The sequence below is a fragment of the Electrona antarctica genome (assembly GCF_951216825.1).
Source record: "Electrona antarctica genome assembly, chromosome: 20".
Lineage (NCBI taxonomy): Eukaryota > Metazoa > Chordata > Actinopteri > Myctophiformes > Myctophidae > Electrona > Electrona antarctica.
This window is the reverse complement of record NC_136801.1, coordinates 13,504,813-13,529,190: the sequence shown is the minus strand read 5'-3', so window position 1 is coordinate 13,529,190 and position 24,378 is coordinate 13,504,813. Positions and strand designations below refer to the sequence as shown.

General features: G+C 42.3%; 2 protein-coding genes across 4 annotated transcripts in view; both read left to right on the top strand.

The window, feature by feature from the left end:
• Positions 1 to 9,319, top strand: part of tmem108 (transmembrane protein 108) — a 76,016-nt gene extending 66,697 nt beyond the window's left edge. The window contains exons 6-7 of the mRNA XM_079490356.1: positions 244 to 395; positions 4,549 to 9,319. Of these exons, the coding sequence (XP_079346482.1) occupies positions 244 to 395; positions 4,549 to 4,665 (269 nt within the window). The 3' untranslated portion in view covers positions 4,666 to 9,319. The remainder of the gene's footprint in view (positions 1 to 243; positions 396 to 4,548) is intronic.
• A 4,170-nt stretch (positions 9,320 to 13,489) lies between these two features.
• Positions 13,490 to 23,672, top strand: cdv3 (carnitine deficiency-associated gene expressed in ventricle 3). Of its 3 annotated transcripts, none has more exons than XM_079489669.1 (5): positions 13,490 to 14,022; positions 16,299 to 16,375; positions 16,893 to 17,026; positions 20,190 to 20,352; positions 20,898 to 21,034. In XM_079489669.1, exons 1-5 carry the CDS (start codon positions 13,819 to 13,821, stop codon positions 20,899 to 20,901), a joined length of 582 nt encoding a protein of 193 aa, XP_079345795.1. In that variant the 5' UTR covers positions 13,490 to 13,818; the 3' UTR covers positions 20,902 to 21,034. The 3 variants fall into 3 exon arrangements, with proteins under 3 accessions (XP_079345795.1, XP_079345793.1, XP_079345794.1); XM_079489667.1 differs by having other exon boundaries at positions 13,493 to 14,022; positions 20,902 to 23,672; XM_079489668.1 differs by having other exon boundaries at positions 13,500 to 14,022; positions 16,302 to 16,375; positions 20,902 to 23,672.
• The last annotated feature ends 706 nt before the right edge of the window (positions 23,673 to 24,378 follow it).

The window sequence follows — 24,378 nt, the reverse complement described above, 5'->3', positions numbered from 1 at the left end:
CGAATTATTTCGACAGTCTTTAGAACACGTTATTTCCGGGTGTACTCTTCTTCGGAAGTCCTAGGATCACTCACATGTAGGGGAAGAGCGCCCTCTATCGTAAACACTGAAAAACCAAATGAGGAATGTATTCATCAATGGATTGAAATTACATACATATATATATATATATATAATCGCCAATGGCGGTCAATGTTAAGGCTACACTTAATTCTATGCTCCCTGTGTGCTCTGGGTCTACAGCTGTGCTGTTGACGGTGTGCTGCATGAGAAGGAAGAAGAAGTCGTCGAACCAGGAGAACAACCTGAGCTACTGGAACAACGCCATCACCATGGACTACTTCAACAGGCACGCTGTGGAGCTGCCCCGAGAGATACACTCCCTGGAGACAGAGGTAAAAAAAACCCTAATGATTGTTTGTTTTTACTACATCCACCGCCAGGAACGCTTTTTAGGTGTTTTCAAGTCATTCCCAGGGCAGTTAAAATGCCTTTAACGTGTTTTGGGGCTTTTTATTCGTTCATAATCGTCTCGCTAATATTTACCGTAAAATCGGCCGGCTCCCGGTCGCTAGGCAACGCTCAGCTCGCTGTGTTTTGCGCTCCCCAAGATGGCGGCCCGTACAATTGCGCCTCTGCAGATTGAGGTGGATTGAACAACGCATCGATGTTAGGAGCTCAATACTAAATCGTCGCTACCGCACCGTTAGGATATTAATGCTTCTGAAGACTTTTAATTATTTTTGCGCCACTAGGGGACGTTATTTGCTAGGTCCGTATATATACGGACCCCAACGTATACTCCTTGTATATACTGGTTTAGCCCCACGGCGGCTTTTAACATTGATCCGGTTGCTATGCAACGCCTCCGTCACCACAAGCTATGGGGCGTTAAAACTTTTCTCTGTTTACCTCAATTCAAAGCAGGATTTTCAAACCTCCATAAGTCGGAATTTTGGAGAGCTGTCCTTGATGGATCTTCTGCCATCCAAAGTTTGGATGTTATTTGTGACTTTTTACCGCATCGCTCGCGACATGTAAACGTTTCTGACGACAGGTAAACAGTGTGCACTTGCGCTAATGATAGCAAAGTGTGTGTGTGTGGCGCGGGCGGGCGGGCAAACGCCTTCTCTTAAAGTGAACGCTGATGGTGGCACTGAGAACTGGGATTTATGCTAACAGCTAGCCGCAATAAAATAGTTAAATATACAATGTTCACATTAGCTAACTGATTTTCTGCAGTATGAGTAAGTAGGACGTTCATTTATATGGGGAAAAAAACCCACACACAAATATGGAGATAAGAGGTTTCTGCTCGACAGCGACATTTTACATATTACGTACGTGTGCCAAGAGGTAGTAGTTCACCGGTTCACAATAGATTTAAGGATTTAATTATATGCACACAGTTTGTATATTTTAATTCATTACCGGTATCTAAAATGGAATAACCATATGAATAATATAATACATTGCAGGGACTTCCAAGGGGCTCATGGAGTCCAACCTCCATCCAAAGTTTCCTTCTGCACATTCCCTCCCTTCTACAGTAATTACCGCAGCGTGTTTTAGGCGGCTTACACTGCCATCTGCTGTGGAAGGGACAGTATTGCAAGTATAGGGACCAGCTTGAACTTGACTTTAGTAATGACTATTTAAAAAAGAAATCACATTATTGTGATGTGCATTGCATTGCTTTGTTCCATTTCATTATTTTATTATTATTATTACTATTATTTTTTTCCCCTTTGGCAACCATTTCACAGTGGTGGAAAGTAACTAAGTACATTTACTTAAGTACTGTAGGCCTACTACAATTTTGAGGTATTTGTACTTTACTTGAGTATTTCCGATTTCCAATACTTTTACTTCTACTCCACTACACTACATCTTGGATCCAAATATTGTACTTTTACTCCACTATACATCTATTTGAAAACGTTAGTTACTAATTCCTTTAGATTTTGATTATTATTACAAAACATACATTAACCACTTCAGCCCTATATACATTTGGGCCATTTGAAAATAATCTACAAGCTCACATTGCGTTTTGACGATCTGCTACTTTCAAAAGATTTGAAAACTATAAATGGGACATTCTGCACAATGACTACTTTTACTTTTGGTACTTTAGGTACATTTGGTGCCAATACTTTTGTACTTTTGTACATTTTGAATTCCTGAATTTCACTTGTAACAGAGCATTTCCGCATTGACACTTTTACATTATAGAGTATATAGAAAATGTGAGCACTTTTTTCCACCACTGCCGTTTCACAGAGTCTCTTTTTATTCCCTTTGTCTCCGTATCCTTTTTGTTTCTCTCCTTCTCCTTGTCGTCTGTCTGTCTGTCTGTCTGTCTGTCTGTGCTCTGTGGGACAGGAGAGCCGTGCCCGCGTTGGCTCATGTTTAGGATGCTCCTCCTGGTGACATGACACCCAGGTGTTGTTATGCCCGCTTCGCCATGCAGCCTCCGTCTCTCTAGAGCAGAAAGCTGCCCGTTAGCTGCACACATCCCGTAGTGGTGGTTTGAGCAGCTAGCTGCCTGTTAGCTGCACACATCCCGTAGTGGTGGTTTGAGCAGCTAGCTGCCTGTTAGCTGCACACATCCCGTAGTGGTGGTTTTCAAACCTTTTTACATATCAAGGTCCAGTATTTATTCGGCATTTGAACCACGGACCGTCGTTTGATGAGATTTGGCACCGCAGATTCAGAACTAAATATTATTTTGTTGCTTGGATAAGAGTTTGTCCACAAATCCATGCTATATTGTATTGATGTGGTACCATAGGAGAAGGCGAACGTTGATCGAAATAACAATTATTTGACATTCTATAATTGTGTAGACTTTTGTAATGCATTGCAGAATGTTTAACAAAGGTGTTACTCTTACACTCTCAAGAGTTAAAGATCTATAAGGGTCCATTTGGTTACCAACTCTCCATCATTTAGCAGGGGACCACATGGATGGTCCCCGGACCACTGTTTGAGAACCACTGCTCTAGAGCTCTAGCTGCCTGTAGTATCCCCCCCCCCCCCCCCAATTGCCACAGTTTTCCTGATGTTAGCTCCTATAACATTGTTGTCAGGCAGAAACCTCTTATCTCCATATTCTAAACTCTTTCATGGTTTTTTTTCTTAAACGAACGCCCTACTTGATCATCCAGTAACAGATCCGCAAGCTTGAAACGTGGCTCGAATCGACGCGATTCGAGCTTTCACTGACCTGCTACTTTTGCCGCTTTTGAATTTGAATCCTGAAAAGGAACAGCCTTAATATTGGACATATGAGGTTTCCACCCGACAGAGACGATAAATTATACATCATAAGGTCATCAAGTGTGGAAGAACACGATGATTGCACAGCATATTTGACCATTGTACAAAGTCACGTTGTGTGGATTCTGTGTAGCGTTTTAACAGCCCCCATATCCCTACTCGGACTGCGCCTGCAGATTGCAGAACAAATCGTTTTCTCTTTTCACACCTCCCTCCTAGTATTGCTGCTAACTGCTGACTCACCTCTGTCATCCTTACAGGACTCTCTCTCTCTCTCTCTCTCTCTCTCTCTCTCAGCGCTGTCAGTACATTTCTGTTTCTCTCTAGCTGTTGCCAGACTTGAGCGTCTAGGTGCTCAGTGCTCTTCCGGGTTTTTAGACAGCTGGTGGATGGAAATTAAGCTCCAGCCACGCGGCTGAACGCCGCGACGGCCAGATTCCCGGAAACGCTTGCTCCCGCGGCAAATGGATGCCGCATTCCAGCTTCATTTTCCATCCACCATCTGTCCCAGAAGAGACGCCGACTCTGAGCGGAAAACCGCAGCGCCTAGACGCCCAAGTCTGGAAACACTGACACAATGCCTGAGCTGCACTACAACCAGCGTTGCCAGATTTTGTGAGAGAAATAAGTCCAGGAAAACAAGCCCAAAAGAAGCAACTTTTATAGGCCACATGAGCACTTTAAAGCTATATATACTTCACATCGGCTATTTCAAAATAGCCGATCACATCGTGACAACGTGTCACGATGCTATTTTCCAAAAACATCTTGGGGAAAAAAGTGAAAAATAATGAAATATTTTTAAAACATTTTAACTGGTAAAGGGGGTTCCTGTCACAAAATGTTTTCAGGTGGAGATAGGTGGAGAATTACATATTAATTTGGGTGTCCTTGGCATGAAAATGTTCGAGAACCACATTTAGGAAGCGAGCCCAAATAAGCAACTATACTTTAGAAACAAACCGCCAAAAAACCCTGCAACCACCAATACAAGCGACTTTACAGAAAAACAAGCCCATAATGTTGTTTATAATAAGCGCACATGGCAACACTGACTAAAACCCTCCGCTCTACTTTCTCATTCTCAACCACTTTTCTGTACTAGTGACTTGACTCTTATAGTATAGATGTGTGTCTTGTAGTAGTGAGTGTTGAGCTGTCTAACATTGATTGATTGATGTATTGATTGATTGAATACTGTATTAGTCAGAAATGTGAACAGCACAAAGGCACAGACATTAAAGCTACGTGTCTGTGTGTTTATAGGAGCATGAAACCTGTCTGCCCCCTAACGGAGACTACGGTGGCAGCAGCGTGGTGCTGGTCAACCCTTTTTGCCAGGAGACCCTGTTCATCAACAGAGACAAAGCCTCCCACATCTAAGAGAGACCCCACCAGAGACCAACAACCAACAGCACTATACTGGAGAACTCGACTGGTCTGCAGGTATTCATCATTTTGCCTGGGGTGACTGACGTTTCGACTATTGTCTTCCTGAGAGTAGGGATGGGACGATAATCGCTATTATCGTTTATCGCATGACATCATTGTACCCGGAAGTTATGCGGGAATGCCTACTGAGTGGCAAAAAAAAAATACTTTCTGGTCTTGACAGCTGATTGTATATTCAACAACAGTAAACTCACCAACATTGCAGCTGTACAGAAAGCTTGGATTATCCTCTTTCTTTTCTTTCATAAAAGTCCACCGTAGACATGTTATGAGCTACTTTCCGTCAAGAAATTCCGTGCAGGTGATTATTTTTCTAAGTGTCAGAGTTTGGAGTTTGGTGCTCGTTTTTAATAACTCAACATCCTGCTGCCTCCTGCATTGTGTGACATTTAGAAACAGGTGGTACGAGGATCGTTGAGTGATTTCCAACGAGCGCTTCCAAACTCCAATGCTCCATGCTGCTCAATGAAATGCAACTCAGTCTAGAAGATGAGCGGGGCGTGCCCTGATGGAAAAGTGATGCATGTGCATACACTCTGTAATCGTGACATGAAATCTTCATATGGTCCCATCCTTACCTCAGAGTCAAACAGGAAGACGCAAGTCAACACGTCAGTCACCCCTGTAGAATGATAAATACGAGTTCTCCAGCATTTTATTTGGGTCTCTCTTGAAGTGCCCAGGTAATATATTCTCTCTGATCTGATTGAAGTTGCCCCTGTTGAGCACAGACGAGCCCTTCTACCTTCAACTGGCTGAAGACTTCGCTTGTGAAGACTTCGCTTGTCAAAATAAAAGCGTGCCCCTTTTTTCCACCCCACCACCCCCTGCTGTCATCATCTATTTTATATATGTGATCAATATTCAGAGAGACTCACCTTTATACTGTATATAAGAACAAGACACAAAGACCTAAGAGTGAAGGAACAGTGGCGTCAAACAGGACACTATTTACAATGAGGATGCGCTCGCATATTTTTCTGATGTACATTTTATACAAAAAGCTTAATTGTGATAAGAGTTTTTATGTCTTTATAAAGAAAAGGAGAAAAAAAGCATATGTGGTTTTGTTTCCGTTGCGGTGGCTTGGTGGTGAGTTCACTGTGGCTGTTTTACCACTTGAATTTCTGCTTTAGAGAGAAATGTGCTGTTAAAGTATTTTAGCATTTATTTGTATTTTTTAAATCAAGCCCAAAATACTTAGCCTGTTGAACTTGAATTCTGCACCTACGTAGTAGGAGACCAGGGGTTTAATGATGGCTTCTGGCAAAAAGTTTGAAACCCAGATATTAGTAAAGGAGGATATTGTCTGTTTTGTTTTAAACTGCAATGGCGATAGTTAGAGAGAGGTTTAGTCTTGCGTAGCCAGACAACTATTCCACAATCTCCGAATGCTGAATTCTGAAACTACACCTCCTGAATGCTTTATAGTGTCTGGAACTACACTTCCTGAATGATAGAGTCTGGAACTACTCCTCCCGAAAGCCGAGACAGGAAGCTGTCATCTGTTCGTCATTTCCGTTCATGAAAATATATTTTAAAATATATCTTTACATTTTACTTTTGAATTTCCATTTCTGCTAAGCAGCAAGCTATATAATATATAGCTTAGATGATTTTGACTGTGAAGACGAAATTAAAGTGGGGAGGAGGCGTCACATCGGCCTTATCCGTATCCTACTGTATGACGGAAGCATTTGGAAATCGTGGGAGGCACCAGTCTGGCTCGCGAGACTAGTGAGCGGTCAACAGCATGCAGGGAAAGGTTTATCTGTCAACCAAATGGACTTGGAGACTTGAGCGTAACCTATACTTTGTCATAGGATGGTGTCACATGACCAAAAATAACTGATACTCAAGAGAAAATACATGGCGTATTGTCACGTTTTTTTTCCCCCTTCAATGTCTGCTATGTATGTGTCGCTTTTCTTTTCTTGAAAATCTGTTGTTTTTTTGGGTGAACAAAGTATAGATTAGGCTTTGAAATGGCTTCCCTCAAGTGTCACCAGCCTCTCTACCGAGGGACCACATAGATGTCTTAATTCTTTGTCATGTTGGTATGGCTTGTCACGGTTGCATGAATGGCGTGCCTGTGTGTATGTATATGTATCTGTGTGCACACAAATGTGAGAGTGTTTGTCTCTGTGTTTGTGTGTGTCTCTAGACCAGGGGTATGTTATATTCAAAGACTTTCATGTTTTTTCCAAAATAGATGATCTACAAGCTCAAAGTGACACACTATGACCTTGTATATCTGCTATTTTTGAATAGCCAACGACGTATAAAATATGGTTAAAGTGGTTAAAATGATCTTTGTGTGATATGGTCATCCTTATTCTGGGACAAAGTGTTGTGAGTTTGTAGATCGCTTATTTTTGGGAAAGAGGTTTAAGAAAACATTAATTTATAAAGACACTGATCAAGTCCAAGAAGTATGTAAAGCTATCTATGAAAAAGGTTTAATTTGCAACATAATGTTATACCCTGATGCATCTCTCTCTCAGCTAAAGGGTCCTTGGTCTGAAAAACAACCTGCTCTAGTTCTCACACTTTTTCATGTCAAGGACCCCCTAATGTATTTGGCTGCAGACCCCCATTAAAAAAAACGAATAAAAACGTGCCCGGGAACTCCAAAGATTAGAAAATATATATTCAAATATTTGCACAAATTTGCAAGATTTTTCAAAAATAGGTCTGTATACAGTATCTGCTATTTTTTTTTTTTTAATATGGTTACAATGATTGTAACGCTATACTGACAAATTTTACTGGGGTGGGGACCCCCTGGGACCTCACTAATGCTCTAGACTGTGTGTGTGTGTGTGTGTGTGTGTGTGTGTGTGTGTGTGTGTGTGTGTGTGTGTGTGTGTGTGTGTGTGTGCGTGTGCGTGTGCGTGTGTGTGCGTGTGCGCGTGCCCGCGTGCCCGTCTGTCTGTCTACCATCCTTGGAGTGGTCAATTGTTGGTCCAGCATGTGAAAATGTCGGAGGGGACCATTAGATCAAACCTGTCACCTCTCTCCCTCCATAAAGTATAAGTACATTTTGTTTGAGTGCAAACTGTGTTCATTACTTCAGTGGTTCTCAACCTTTTCAGGCTGTGAGCTCCCAAAATAATCATAGTTGAACTGGACCCCCCTCACCCTGACGAGCACTTGGAATTGTAGGAGTTTGAGGCATTCAATTTTGTTTGATTCGGTTCCACAGATAAATATTTTTTAAATAGCAGATGTACAAGCTAACAACAGCGTTGTGAGCTTGATCGGCTATTTTCACAATTTTTGCCTCCTTATATTATTTGACAATTGTTTGATCAGTTTTTATAGTATAGTTTGTTAATTATTTTTGATGCAGTAAATGGTCTTTTTCTTTTCTCATTTTTTTGGTTGAGGTATTAAAAAAGTATTAAAAGTCCTTAAATCGGCCCGGGCGGTTAGCTCAACCGTCTGGGCACCTAGGCTGCTGAGCCAGACTGACGGCGTGCCGCAAGTTCGACTCCCGATCCCGACGGCCCTTGCCGTGTGTCTTTCCCCCATCTCTCTCGCCCCATTTCCTGTCAGACTACTTTCATCCTATCAATAAAGGCAGAAAAAGCCACAAAAAAAATCTTTAAAAAAATAAAGAAAGTCCTTAAATGGTCAGTTCACTGTCATCTGGGGACCCCTCTAAAATCACGTGAGGTTGAGAACCACTGCATGACTTAAACGTTCAAGACTCTGAATGATTCGAGTTAAGTTTAATCACTGTGCCTAGAAAAGGCTGTAACAATTCTTGACCAGTTAGAATTCTCAACGTATTCTGAATATTTACTGTGAGCACATTACAGAGGCAGTTCAAACAAAACACGCACTTCAATAATAGTTTAGTTATTGAACCTGTGGTCCTTCTTTTATTAATGTTTATGTTGCATTGTCACCGTTTTTATTCTGGAATCAATGCTGCCTGGCTGCCTCTGTCATTGAATAAATACATTAAAAAGAATGCTACGTTGATGTTATTGATTTCACTGGGTTGGAAAGTATTGTTGAATCCGTGTCTTGTTCATCAATAATGTTGGTATCTATTGGATTTCATTTTGAGCTTGTGGTCTCTAGGGATGGGACGATAATTATCGTTTATCGTGATAAAAAACTATTTTTTTAAAATCGTATCGCAGAGATTTTAATTTGTTGTGAAATTGCCCTCCATCATACACTATAGGATGAATTAGCTTTTTTCACTAAATTCACTCTACACAAATCCATTCGCCTAAAATAGCAGATCTACAAACGGCTATTTTGGGGAACGTTCATCCCCAGAATAGGGATGCTGGGGGGGGTTCAAGTGGTTAACAAAAGTGGCATTTTACGTTTTCAGCATATTTTGATTATCGTGATAATATCGTTATTACATCTCTATTATTTTTGCCACAGTAATCATGATGTGTGATTTTCATATCGTCACCGTCCCACATGGTCTCATCGCTCAAAGTGCATCTTTCACAAAATGTTCAACAGGAAAGGCATGGCAGTGTTCAACATCATGTATCTTTTGCACTGTAGCATACACTGTACTTTTTACTGCTGAGCAATAAAATGGGAAAAACTTGTTGTGAACTTGTTATTTATGACCTGAGCACTCCGTGCAGTGTCCAGGGGTGCCACAGAATACCAGTGGTGTAAAGTAACTAAGTACAGTACTACGTATTTGACTATTTGTACTTCACTTCCAATTTCCAATACGTTTACTTCTACTCCTGGGGCATTCACTTCTAGTCATTTTTACTAGTTGACTAGTTGCCTAGTTTACTAGTCGACTAGTTGTTTAACTACCTATTATGTAAAAAATAAAATAAATTAAAAAAATAAACTTTAAAATAAATAAATATTTGTACATTGAAAAACTGTGTACATGGTGACTATAACTATAATCTACCTGATCTTGAGGCCTACAAAATCGGGGAAAAAAATAAAAAAAATAAACTTTATTTTTATTTTTATTTTTTATCAACTAGTCAACTAGTACCAACAAGGTCGACTAGTGGATTTACTAGTCGACTAGTAAACTAGTCGACTAGTTGCTTAATGCCCTCCACAGTCTCCACTATATCTCAGATCCAAATATTGTATAGGCCTACTTTTACTTCACTACAATTATTAGTTGATTATTATTATTACAAAACATTAACCACTTCAACCCACTTTTCAGTCTACGGCAAATCTCTTCGCCAAAAATAGCAGATTGTAGCTCACAACGCGGCGGGTTGTGATGCGTTGTCAGCTTGTAGATCGTCTATTTTTGTGTGGCTTCTGAATCTTAGGGGGATTTACATACTTATATACCGTAATATAACATAAAATGTAAGGTACTATACAGAAACAATGTAATTCTGGGGTGCCGTGGATGAAAAACTTGTTCAGGGTTACCTGTGCCAAACATGTTTGAGAATCACTGCATGAGCTCAGTGTTTCTCAAATTATGTCCCCAGTTAATTGTTGAGTTGGTAACTAAATGGACCCTTATTAGATCTTTAACTCTTGAGAGCATAACATGAAACCAAATGGACCCATAGGGGTCCATTTGGTTTCATTTTACGCGATCAAGAGTTACATTATTATTAAACATCTGCATCCCATTGCTTAATTTACAACTAGTGTAGTAAGTCTAACTAGAGAATGTAAAATAATTGTTATTTTGATCATACGCCTGTTATCTCTCCTATACAGCATGGAATTGTGGACAAAAATGTTATCCAACGATAACATATTCTTTAGTTTTGTATCTTGAGACACTAAATGTCATCAAATGGTGGTCCGTGGCTCAAATGCCAAATAAATAATGGGCCTTGATGTGAAAAGGGTTTAAAACCACTGCTCTAGAGATCATCAATATTTGCAACTATATTTGTTCATGCCTAATACATTTGGACAGTCCATAAAAAAGCAAAAACAAAGCTGACTATTGAGACCTGTGCTTGAATTAGGTTACAAGGCCATGGGTGAATTATATAACAATGCCTTGTGTAAATGCTTTGCTGACCACAGCATATCCATTCATTCAGTGGGAGTGGGGTGGAGTTTTCTCTTTGTTCACCCATGACCGGTCACACTAGATCCAATGACGGGCTTTAGGGCTATTCATACTCCAGTTTTAAATGATAAGGTGACCACCGCGGTGATTGGGAAAACTACAACATGACGTCACGCTGCGGTGATGAGCGAGAAAGCGACTCACCGCTCGCTCACCCGAACGCATCTCAGCATTTTTACTATAACCACCGTTTGGTGGTCACCTTACCTATAACTGGAGTATGAATGGGCCTTTAGGCTCTGTTCCACTACAGGTCCAGTATGCAACTTTGGAGAGGTCCAATTCTGTTGCTACACAACAACAGTCAATGTGAATGTCATTATAATGACTTTAGTGCGGCAGCCTGGGGTGTGGAGTGTGACATTTTTGATTGGCCTAAGATATTGTCTATATACCTTTCTACAGTCTATGCTATATACATTCATGAATCCACTTGCTGACTGGCTGTCGGTAGCCTATTGAGCATTTTTTTATAGGGGTTTATATGTGACCATACCATTAACAACCTATAATTATAAGGCAAAAATGTAGCATGTGACGTGTCAAACTAGGTTTTTTTTAGGGGTGCTAGCTCCTCATATACATCTTTTTTGTCCTTAACTCGTGTCACATTTACCATTGACAATGAAAGGAGAATTTACGTCATATGTGTCTGAACAAATCGGCTTTTTGTGGCAACACAAACATTAAACGCCATTGACAATGAAAGGAGAATTTACGCCATGTGGACAAGCAAATCGGCTTTTCTAAACACAGTGCAACTGTTTTAATTCAGCTCGGGGCTATTATACTATAAATATCACATAAATTCAGTTGTCATCTTACAAGATCATCTCACATTGTATCATGGTTAAAAGATAATATAAGTTGGCTTTGTTTGTGCAGAAAGAATGAGCATGGTTGCTATGTTCACCCTGTTCACCCGGGTGTGATTTCATTATTGAGTGGTGTAAACCACTCCTACAACTGGCTTTGTTTGTGCAGAAAAAATGAGCATGGTTGCTATGTTCACCCTGTTCACCCGGGTGTGATTTCATTACATCAGACATGATTTCATTACGTCAGACAGGCCTTACACCACTCAGTTCACACGGGTGTGATTTTTATTGAATGATGTACAACAAGAGCGCCCCTCACTTCACACAGGTGTGATTTTCATAATTCTGAATCCATTCCAAGCATTAGTTTAGCACAAACAACACTCCTTGGGCTAAACATGGCCATAGTCGTCATCACAAATGTGATGAGGTCAATATTACAAAACGTACTTTAAGTACTATATATTTCGACCATTTGAAAATAGCCGATCAATCAACCAATCTTTTATTTTATTTTTTTTATTGATTGAATATTTTGGTAGTATGCAAAAAAGAGTACAGTTCAATACAAGATCTGCTAAGAGGATTTGAAACCCCAAGAAAGGCTTGTTTCCGGGGGTCCTTCGCGCTTTCCCTTCCCTGGAGGAAGGGAAAGTGACAAGATTCCTATACAGGATCTCCTCACTGGTCAACAAAAACACCTTGAAGACAGGAGACCTTATACAAGGTTTCTTCGACTATGCATGCACAATTAGTACCACGTACAGCACCTCAAAGGCCCTTAAAACAAGGCTCCAGACTTCCCAAAACAAACAATACTACCTGGCCTCACTCCCCTAGCCCACCTCACCCCTGCCCATTTTGACAGGCTGGAATGGCTTAGGGTTGGTGACAGCTAGAGTACAGCATCTTGCAATGGGTCTGGTCCACAAGATTCGAGCACCACCACAAGATACCCATGGGCCATGTACCTGTCTAAATGCTTCCTTATTTAATGTCAACGAAGTCCACACCCACAACACCATGAGGGCCCGAGTTCAACAAACCATGTGCAACCCAGATTCGGCACAAACAAGGGACTAAATTAATTTTGCTCCTATGCCACTTAGACTCCTTCAAAACCGCTCTCAAAGGGCACCAGCTATGGCCGGCTGCAATTCGAAACTGGCCCCTGTAAAAAAGTCTGAGTCCCCCCTTTTCCCCTCACTGTATATTTTTCTTTTCCCTTTTTACCTCCCTTTATGATGATTTCGTTTTTTGTTATATAGAAGTGTATATTTGTAGGCCTCTCTAAATGTTCTGATGAATTGAAAATGGTGGACCCTATTGTAAACAAGTGTAATGCTTTATTTATGGTGTTGTGCTTGAAATGTAGGTTACAATACTGTTAATAAAATCAATCAATCAATCAATCAATCAATCAATAAATAAATCAATCAATCAAGGGACTAAATTCATTTAGCTCCTATACCACCAAAATAACGCCCTACCAACAGTCATTATTGGGAATCCCTTGACTCCTTCAAAACCGCTCTCAAAGGGCACCTACGAACTGCAATTCGAAACTGGCCCCCGTAAAACCTGAATCCCCCACCCACCCCCTTTCCCCCTCACTGTATATGTTTTTCCCCCTTTTTTCCTCCTCTATGATGATGTCCTGTTTTGGCTATATAGAAGTGTATATCATCAATCATCAAAACAATTAATTCATCAATCAATCAAAATACTAATTTAAAAACCTTGACGCAGTAATGTATGAACTCTGGTTTTGGGCTTATCAATCATGCGAGATTTCGGAACGTTTTTATCCATTCGGGATGATTCGGAACGTTTCGTATCCATTCGGGGATTTGCGTTTCGCATCCGGGGCAAGCGCGAGCCTCAACGAGTACTTCCGGAACCAGAGCTTGGTAGATTTGTCAAACAGCTCATCGCATGGCTGATAGCAGCGACAGCTAGCATAGCATTCCAGGCTAGTAAGTATTAAACACCGGGACACGGGCAGACGAAGACATTTCCCCTCCGTCTCTTGACGACCGTCGAATCACCGAGATAAAAACCAGCCCTGTCCCTCCGAGTCGGTCCGAACAGCTGTCTTTGTCCCCCCGAAGTGGACATTTTGTCCTTCGCTCGCGCGGTTAGCATTTAACTTTTAGCGGTTCGTAGCGACGTTGCTCGTCGAGGAGGGTTGGAAAAAACATGGCGGACGTAACGGAGAAGAGCCTGGACGATTTCTTCGCCAAACGGGATAAAAAGAAGAAGAAAGAGAGCAAGGGGAAGGGCGGCAAGGAGGCGCCGCAGTCCGCCGCACCGCAGTCCTCCGCCATGAAGCTGAAGATGAAAGACAAGAAGGATAAGTCGTTCAAGACCGGCGAGAACCAGGACGGTGCTCAGATAGAGAAGGTGAGGTAGGGATTGGGGGGGAAAGAGTCGACACACCGGGTCGGTGTCACGCCGGCCCCCGGGGCGGTGGGGTGGTGGCCAGACACTTTGTACCGGGGAGTTGGCGCACAGTCACCGGGCTCAGGGGGGCGAGGGGGGATAGAACCCGGTGGTTTTTAAGAGGTTATATCGCTGATCAGCCGTGGATACACCCAATAGCCCTGAAACATCACTGTCATGTCGTGACGGATAGTCATGGCGCAACTGCAACCTGTTTTGCATGTTTCCTCCATTTGCAACGCGTACATCTCCCGTAGACGTTCTGATTTCAAATATAAAGTGCTCACCCCATGACCAGGGATGTTGCATAAGTCCTCGGGTGCGTTTAAGTACCCGTTTCGTCCTTATTGTTAATACAAAAAGCATTTAAATCCTATCGGTGGCCGTTTTCTCAGTTCTTTGCCACGTTTTCAACTACGCGTCCCTATCGGCTGGGAGTTGTACAGCACTCTGATACATATGAGAAAATAGCCACCGATCCAATTCAAATACCGTTTTATTGAACAATACGGAAGATACGGGTACTTGTACCGGCCCGAGGAGAATTGTAATAACATCCGTGGCCCTAGGGTGAGCACTTTATATTTGAAATCTGAACGTTTGTGTAGCTGTGTGGGTTGTAAATGGAGGGAAGGGCACACAATACGGGTTGAAGTTCCGCCATGATGATGGCTACATCCATGTGAACCACACAAGCTGCTGTGCTAGCACCGGGGTCTATCTGACTGGGAGAGAGACGTGGCTTTTTCTAAAGCTTCGCCTAATGCACGCCATTGTATGAGGATGCGTTGCTTAATGCCAGTCCATTACTAGTGTTAACTTTAAAATCATCTTGCTTGTTGGGGGAGGGGAGAGCTTGGAGATCAGCTTCCGAAGATCAGCTTCCTCCTCCGTACACCACGGAGGAGTGTAGATTAAACTTGGGGCCGGCGGGCTAACTAGGCTAGGCCTAATACAGGCCCCGGCGCCGCCGCCATTCCAACTTGTCACGTCTTTTGGAAGACCTGACAGCCTTGGCACGGTTGTCATGCCCCCCCTCTCCCCCTCCATGACAACCGTGCCAAGGCTGGCATGAACTGAGCTGGAATGCTATGTTGTTAGACAAAATGTTGCCCGTTTTCTTTTAAAACCTCCCAGACACTGCAGGACATGCTTCCAGCTGTTTGGCTATTAAAGAACCGTGGGGTCATTTAATCTTTCTTTTTGTCCCCAACACTCCTTGAGTTTTGCACAGTCATCATGTCACAATTAAAGCTATAGTTCAGTGGATTTCAACCAGTGCCCTGGGGACCACCAGTGGTCCTTGAGGGGTTCCAGGTGGTCCCATGCTAAATTATTGAGAGTTGGTTGAGAGCATAAAATTAAATTCATTAAAGGGGAATACCACTCATTTTCAACATTTGATTGTCATTAATATACCTTAGCGTTGTTGTGTGGAAATAATAAAGTCCCCCCCATTCTGTGTTGCCTAGAACTGGAGGTCTGAAACATGATCAGTAACATTATGAAGTATATCTCAGTGACATCACAAAGATGTACTTCATAATGTTACCTCCAGTTCTAGGCAACACAGAATGAGGGGACTTTGTTATTATTTCCACACAACAATTCTAAGGTATATTAATGACAGTCAAATGTTGAAAATGAGTGATATCCCCCCCATTTTACGCTCAAGAGTAAAATTCTTGCATTAGACTACTTAATTTACAAGAAGTCTACACAATTAGAGAATGTAGAATAATTGTTGTTATTTTTTCAAATGTTTTTTTTTTGTGGCTTTCGCCTTTATTTTATATTTTGTATGGAGGGACAGACAGTAGGCTGACAGGAAATGGGGAGAGAGATGGGGGGGGGAAGACGTGCAGTAAAGGCCGTCGGGATCGGGAGTCGAACCCGCAGCACACTGCCAGACTGGATCACCAGCCAAGGTGCCTGGACCGCTGTGCCACGGCCCAGGCAGAATAATTGTTATTTTGATCAACGTTTTGCCTGTTATCTCTCCTATGTCACCAACATCAATACACCATGGAATTGTGGACAAAAACGTCAAACGTTTTGGGTCTTGAGAGGCTAAATCTCAAATGGTGGACCGTGGCTCAAATGCCAAATGAATAATGGACCTTTTATATGGAAAAGGTTGAAAACCACTTGCCTAATTAGCCTAATATTTCAATATTAATGGCTGCTGAATGTACATGCGTTGTCAACAATAACTGAGCTGTCTGTGTGTCTTTAAGGAGGATGAGGAGTGGAAGGAGTTTGAGCAGAAGGAAGTGGACTACAGTGGCCTTCGTCTTCAAGCCCTACAGATAACGTGAGATCAGAATGTTATTTGGTCATATATATATATATATATATATCATGCATAGGGATGGGACGATAGGAAAATTACATGTCTCGTGTGTGAACAATTATTTGCGATCAATGATATTTGTATTTATTTTATCACGATAATCAAAATATGGGGGAACATTCGCCAAAAATAGCCGATCTATGAGCTTGTAGATCTGCTATTTTTGGCCAATCGATTAAATGAGAGCGTACCAATATGTGTTCTTTACAGGTCCATTTGATCAAGTATAGAGGGTTTAGGTGGTGCTGAATTTGCAGCTCAGCAAAAGCTAATTATTCCTAGTGTACAAGGACAATTTAATGATAATTAAAATCTCTGCTATACGATTATTGTGAGCGGTTTTATCATGATTAACAATTATCGTCCCAGCCCGAATCATGGGTTTGTTTACTTGATGAGGAATTGTCTCTTAACTCGGCTGTTTTGTAGATGTCTCTTCTTGACATGCCTCTCTGTTTTGTTTGTTGTTTTTTTGCAGCGACGAGAGGGAGGAGTCTGACTATGAGAAGGAGGAGGTGGATGAGCACGGAGAGATCATCCTGGTCAGTGGAAACAAGGAGTCCGGGCCTTGGAACAAGTCTGGGGGCCGTGAGCCCACCCCCGCCCCTGTGGGTGAGTTGAGCAGACTTCATCAGCCTCCTATATACAGGTTTAATGTTTGTTTTAAAAATGCCATTGACAATGAAGGGAAAATGTACGTCATATTGTCTCTTTATTGTTAATGGCATATAATGTTTGTGTTGGCACCGTTTGTTTTACTAATATATTTGTGCCCCTCACTTCACACGGGTGTGATTTCTTTCTGTCTTTTTTTTTAACCTTTCTCTTCTCTTTGACAGCCACACGGTCAAGTGATTAGGTTCCAACTGCCTCCGGTGCCAACTAAGACACTTTAACCCATTCCATCCGGGAAAGCACCTGTGTCATTTTAGATTTTGGCTGTATATCGTTGCTGTTGGGCAGAAACCTTATCTCCATATTCGATAGTGGTGCATTCAATTAATCGATATGGCAATATATATATCGATCGAGAATCCGGACGATAGGCGAATTGATGGAGAGGCTGTCGTATCGATACGGCAATAAAACGGCATCTGGGTGACGCAGTGTTGACAAACTCGCATCTATTTAACGTTATCAAAACCCCCTTGCATTGCACTCCCTTCCCAGACCCCTTGTTAGGATGTTTAGACCAGTTGAGTAATATCTAGTAATACCAGTAAGACGCCTAAGGGCAAGAAGGGACCTCGCCTTAAAGGGCGACCTAAAGACGAGGTTGCGTGCACGCATCCGCCTCGTTGACGGCAGACTGCTGGGCGATCACTGGCGCTTTGGCAGTTTTGGGGGTCAGATCAACATGGAATGAAATCTGTACTGGCCATATAAGGAGCATGTCTTGAGTCTACAGGGTTTGATGAGGTCAGAACAACATATGGAATGTCAGAACAGGTCAGCTCCATATATGGAGATCTAAGGGTCGTAGCAGGGAGATTCTCTTGAGTGTACAGGGTTTGATGAGGGCCCGGCCTTAATTTTCGGGCCTGTTGAGAACTGGCTGCCGGCTGCCGGGCACGGCTGCACTAATAACTTTGGGGCAGGCCCATCTAGAGTTTGAATGGACTGGTATCAGTCAAAAGGGAGACATCGAAGAGGAAGGATGGGTGGGGAAGGATCAACATATGGAATGTCAGAACAGTTTCTGACATATCCATATATGGAGATCTAAAGGTTTGAGGTCAGATGTAGAGTTGCTGGCCAATATTGATGACAACTACAGGGCAGCGCTCTGTGGATTCGTCTATATAGTCTACTTGCCAGCCTCGACATTTCTAACACTTAGGGTACTCAAAATGTCTGGGTTCACAATGGGGCTCTATGGGCTGCCAAGTAGACTAATTGCGACAGCAGGTTGCATTTACTATGACATCAGGGATCTCCGTCCTGATGTCACATGATGTCACGAGACCTGGGCACCATACAGTATATGGAGGCTTTCCCATGTATGGGGATTTTGAGTGACGGACAAAAACGATTTCATAGTAACTGCGATTTACCGTTGCAACACTGCCTTTTTTGTTTTGCTGTTGTGTTCTCGTTCCACTCCACCAAAAAAGAAGAAGAAAAAAAGCGGCTGAGAAACCTGTGCAATTCATCCAGACCAACACCAAACCCTGCTGTTTGCATCGCATTGTAAACAGCTGTGCCTCGTTATGACCACACAAGTTTCTAACTTGCGCTCACAGTCGAGGTACTTTTCAGTTGTGTGGTACTTTTAGATGGATTTTAGTGTAACAGAAAGTTCTATCCAGACTATCCACAGTCCCATCTCCCAGTCAGGGAGCCATGGACACAGACCCGACAAAGACGACGAGCCAGCTAGCATAACATCCAAGAGGAGAATTAGCAAGAGAGGCCAACTTTTCTCTACTTCTTGTATCTGCATGAGGTGGGCGGTAACATTATTAGGAGACAGGAAGAATGTTGGAGTCTATTCATTTCCAATGGGAGAGTGAACGTGAACACAGCTTCTGAACCATTCCTTAACTCCATGGTCACTGAACTAAATACTGGACCAAATCATCACAAGGCACACACTATTTACAAGATATTCATAGTAAAATGGCTTCTTTTAGCGAGACAAATCAGGAGAAAATCTACTTTGTTAATGACATTTCTTTATCCCAGCAACAAACTCTAGCGAGATTTGAGACGGGGCGGGGAGAAGCAAACCACGCCTACTATATTTAGGAGACCATTTGTAGGCTTTGTGTACCATTTCGCCTCTAGTGGCTCCAATGAAGTTGGCCCATCTTCATACATAAACCATCTTTGATAACATTCATAGCCACTAGCGCTTGAAGCCAGAAGTGTTGCCAGATTCCTTTTGGATAAACAAGCAACCAGATCTATAAAAATAAGTCAAAACGAAGCAGCACTGATACTTTCTGGCCAATGTTGCCAAATCTGTTTATTATAAACGATTTTGAGATGTTTTTTCTGTAAAGTAGATTTTAAAATATTGGGGGTCCTTTGCTCTTGGCATGAAAATGTTTGAGGACCACTGTTCTAAAACAATATTGGACTATAGATGGTATTTGCATGAATACAGTGAATGGCAAAGTGAGTTTAACGTAGTTTAACGCAATCATATTGGACTTTCCTGTTTGGATGTATGGGCTGTCAAGGCCAGAAAGTAGTTTTTTGGCACTCAGTAGGCGTTCCCGCATAACTTCCTGGTTTGATGATGATGTTACGCGCATACCCTCTATACAGTTTGACTGACCTGCCCTGCAGCTAGAAGCCACAAACACATCCTCACTCACTCTCTTCTCCTCCTTTTGCCTAACCTAAATTAACACTTTTTATGCTAAGGACGTGTATACACGTCCTTGGAATCAAAACCACGGGGTGCCTTGGACGTTTATAGGTGTCCTTAGGTCTTTTTTTATTGATATAAAAAAACTGAAAAGGTGCATGCCACATATAGGCTCTCACCTGACAGCATGTCGCGTGTTCGAGTCGTGTTCATGACGACCTTGGCAGGATTTCTCTCCCCGTCTCTCTCTCTCTCCCTCTTTCCTGTCTTTATCTATCTTGTGAAGCCAAAAACAAATCTTAAAAAAAGACAAGCAGTGTGTATGCTATCCCAACTGTTGCTAATCATTTTCTTAAATCTACAGAGAAATCTGGAAGTGTAAACTGAAAATAATAAGTAATTCTGAAATGGGAAAATGTGTCGAATCTCTGATGTAATGTCTGCCATTTGTCTATACAGAAGAAGAAGAGGTTCCTGAGTCCAAGCCTACTGGTGTATATCGCCCCCCTGGGGCTCGGCTGACCGCCACCAAACGAGGCCCCGCCCAGGGCCCTCCGGAGATTAACAGTGACACACAATTCCCCTCTCTCTCTTCTAGTTCCAAGCATGTGGAGACACGCAAGTAAGTACCACTTTATTTTCTTTAGATATTGATATTCAGAAAATTTGTTTGTTACACTTAATGTTACTTCATCTAACTTGACACATGCTATGCTAAGCTTTGACTGTTAAGCTGCTTGCTGCATTCGTCACACGTCAGTCAGGGACTGTGTGTATGTGGCACTCTGGTGTTTGTTTAGACACATCTGGTGTTGTGTTTATAGTTAACTAATGACAGTTGTGTCCTCAGACTCCTCACTTTGGGCTACTCGAAAGCAAACTCCACATGCCCAAACGTTTTATTTACCTGCCATTGTGTCAACCCCTTACCCCTGATTCGGATCGGTAGTCAGATTGCCGTACTCGCCGATATGACCGAATAAGGAACCGGAATCGGTACCGGACTCACAAAAATCCTCACTATACCCATCCCTAATTGAGACACATTCCTGATACCGGTATTGGGAAATCTCTACTAATATGATCGTATCATGGGTTTTCTTTGAGTTATCTCAAAGTTATCGTGAATGGGACCAATAGGTGTGTTGTTGTTCTTGTGTTGTGTTGTTAGGGACAGGGAGGTGGAGAGGACCTTTGAAGTAGTGAAGCACAAGACCCACGGCAGAGAAGGAGGTAACGGCGGAGGCGGCAGCACCGCCACCAACCAGCAGCTGCAGCTCGACAACCAGTATGCCTGCTTGGGGGATAAGTAAAGTACCTGGCCCTGTCCACCCCTATGTCCACTACAACCCACCACCCCCCCCTACCATCCCCCCCCCCCCCTCCCCCCCCAATATCCCCGGCCCTTCCAGCGCGGTCCTGCCGAGCCCCCCTCCCCCCCCCCCCCCCCCCCCCCCCAGAGGGAAGCTGAACTCCCAGCTGTGTGGACTGGACAGAAGTCCTGACAAAACTTCTGGTGCTGCTGCCACCATGACACCACACTGGTTATGTTGCTTTCTGGTTACCGCACACGCACACACGCACACACACACACACACACTTACACTTACATATCACTTACAGATATATTATATACATATACACTGCTACATTACTACCAGTGACACTCCAATTAAATAGATTAAATAACGATAACGGTAGTGTGCTCGCCTTAGCGAGCCCGCAACTAATCGGTTTCTCACTCATACTCTTGTCTCACACACACACACACACACACACACACACACACACACACACACACACACACACACACACACACACACACAGCGTTTTTGGTTGGCAAACCAAAAGGACTGTATCTGAAGGGGCTGTGGCGACAGGGAATTAATGGAACCACAACTGATGATGATAAATCTATGCGATACACCCATATGTACGACACTGCAGCAGCAATGACAAACAAAACATAGTTGTTGTCCCTCTTGTGGATTGTACTCGGAGCTGTGGTTGTGTGACTTCACAACTTCTCCTGGACTTCAACTTGCTTCGAAATAAAGACACAGAGGATCCAAAGTGACTTTTAGGCAAGATCATTTTATGAACTTCTGTTTGAAATATATATATATATATATATTTTCCTTTTGCAAGATCATTATAAAGCCTGATCGCTCATGATGATATCCGGGGTGGGGTGTTGGGGTTGGAAAAAAAGCGGTTTCAGGCACAAGAACGAAAGCGCTGGTGGCTTACCTCAGCTGCAAAGCCCGCTGTGACCATGAATATTGAGCTTTTCATTCTGATGGTAACATGGGGGGGAATAACAACTCCTGTGCCATTCCCTAACCCCCATATAAAGATTGGCACCGGGCTCTTTAATTTAGAAACTTGAAGCTTTGTTTTTCCTTTAACGACGACCGACGAGACTCTGCAGAGATCTCTGGAACGAGGAGTATAAAAGGTTTGCGGTCCTCATTTAGTAATACTATTTAAAAAGTGGCCTTACTGTAAGAGAGGGGGATAGAAAACTGCTTTGTCATCACGCAGAGGAGAACACTCGCTTGTCTCATGGGCCGTTGCCTGCTTCTGGATTTCACCACTTTGTGAGGGATAAAAAGAAAACCTTATTATGTTCAAGAATGTAGTGTTGTTGTTTGCTTGGCAATTACATCTACTCTCTTTCCTTTGTTTTTTCACCCCCTCTCATTTTATTTTGTTTTCCTTAAATTGGTAAAGTCATGATTAAAAGCTTACTTATCTGAGGTAATTTGTTTTGGGGGAACTGACGTTTTTGCATATAATGCTGGTAATTTGAAACATCTTTTGCCCATAACCTGCTTAGATCTGAGGCAGACGACACCTTCCAAATCCTAACCTGGAAAGCTTCAGTTTTGTATTAACCCATTAAGACCTGAGGCCGAACAGTTTTCTGAAAACCCTATGTTGCTATATATCGTTGCTGTCTGCGGAAACCTCATCTTCATATTTTTACTTTTTGTTTTTTCGTAAATTAACGCCTTACTAGATCATGCTACAGTGTTACACAAAAGGATCAAAAGTACCAGATCCGCAAGCTCGAAACGTGCCGCAAAGCGACCGGTTTTGAGCTTGTGGATAATATGGTATATTTGCTACTTTTTGATTTTTAATCAGTTTCTGACATATTCCTCATATGTCCAAAACCGACCGAATCTATAACAATGTATAATATATGCTTTCCAGTTCTAAATAGGTTGCATAAAGTGATCGTGGTTTCACGCCCACATGGTCACACAGGTGTTACAAAGGTTAAGAATTTTAGCAAATCTACCACATGACGCCGCTTCATGCCAATGGTGCTTGTTCTACCAAAATGTTCATATCTGTTTTGTGCTACTCCCCTCCCCCCCCAATTACATTGCTACTTTAAAAAAAAAAAGCCAAGATATAATTCAGTCTTGTCATTTCTCGAGTGGAATTTATGCCTCTTTTTCAAGATTAACTTTTTTTTTAAATTTATCATTTAGGCTTTTTTCTCCCCTTTTTATACAGAATTTCATTGTCCGCACATGTTAAACGTCTTTCTCCCCCCTTTTTGCACCAGGTCCTAGTGCATAACTGGTTCGTGGGAGCTGGGAGGCTTAGTGTATTGTTTTTTTTTCTTCTTTTGTATGATGACAGACCAACTGGCTACTCATGAAAACCAGGCTTTGATATACCTAGTCAAAGATTATACGATATACAGTATATGGGCTGTTACAACCATAGTTATACACACATGGGTAAAAAGAAATAGAATGAAGAAAAAACCTTGGTGTTGTGTTCCATTTCTGTCACAGCCATAATGTTAGGGGAAGCTGCCTGATCCGTGCCAGATCCACTGTGCAAGGAAGTAGTCATGTCTCAGATCAGTTAATGGAATAGAATGGTCTAACACAAAAAAGTACAATAAAATGATCCTTGTGAGTAATGTCTGGTCTGAGTTCTTAACGATGAAAGTGGTGATTTGTGTACAATACACATACTGCCAGTGTAACGCCAGGGCTCCACCGGACGCGTTGCGTCTACGTCGCGTGCGTCAAAAAACGCACCGGTTCAATTTTAATGCACGCGTTAATGTCACGCAACGCAGGCAGTGGAGCCACCCTTCATTGATTAAAAAGGGAACATTCCCTGACGGTGACGGCGACGCGACGCTGACGCGCCCGGTGGAGCCCCGGTGTAACTGGTCTTTACATGCAAGACCAGTTACACTGTTACATTTACCGTCTTATAGTGGACAAGGTTACTTGGGTTGGGGACAAATTGGCTTCTACAAAGTCTTATGGATGTTGCAATGAAATGAGTATCTTTTCCTAACAATTGAACACATTAAAGATTTGAAGGAAACAGACATGACTCTTATATCTTGACGGATATAAACCGTGTTACAACTGTTTTGAAATGTTTATATGTGGTATGTACGGAGCCCCTAAGGGGACATTAGATAGTAGATTTCTTTTTCAGGAGAAAAAAAAAAAGCTGAATGTTTTTTTCAGGAGGAAAAAAAATGGTGCCCCAAGGGGACATTTCAAAGTCGACTTTGAAATAGTGCCCCTAAGGGCTACTAGACTATCTGGTCTTTACTTTGAAGAAAGAAGGACCCTGAAGTCAAAAAATCACTTTCACCTAC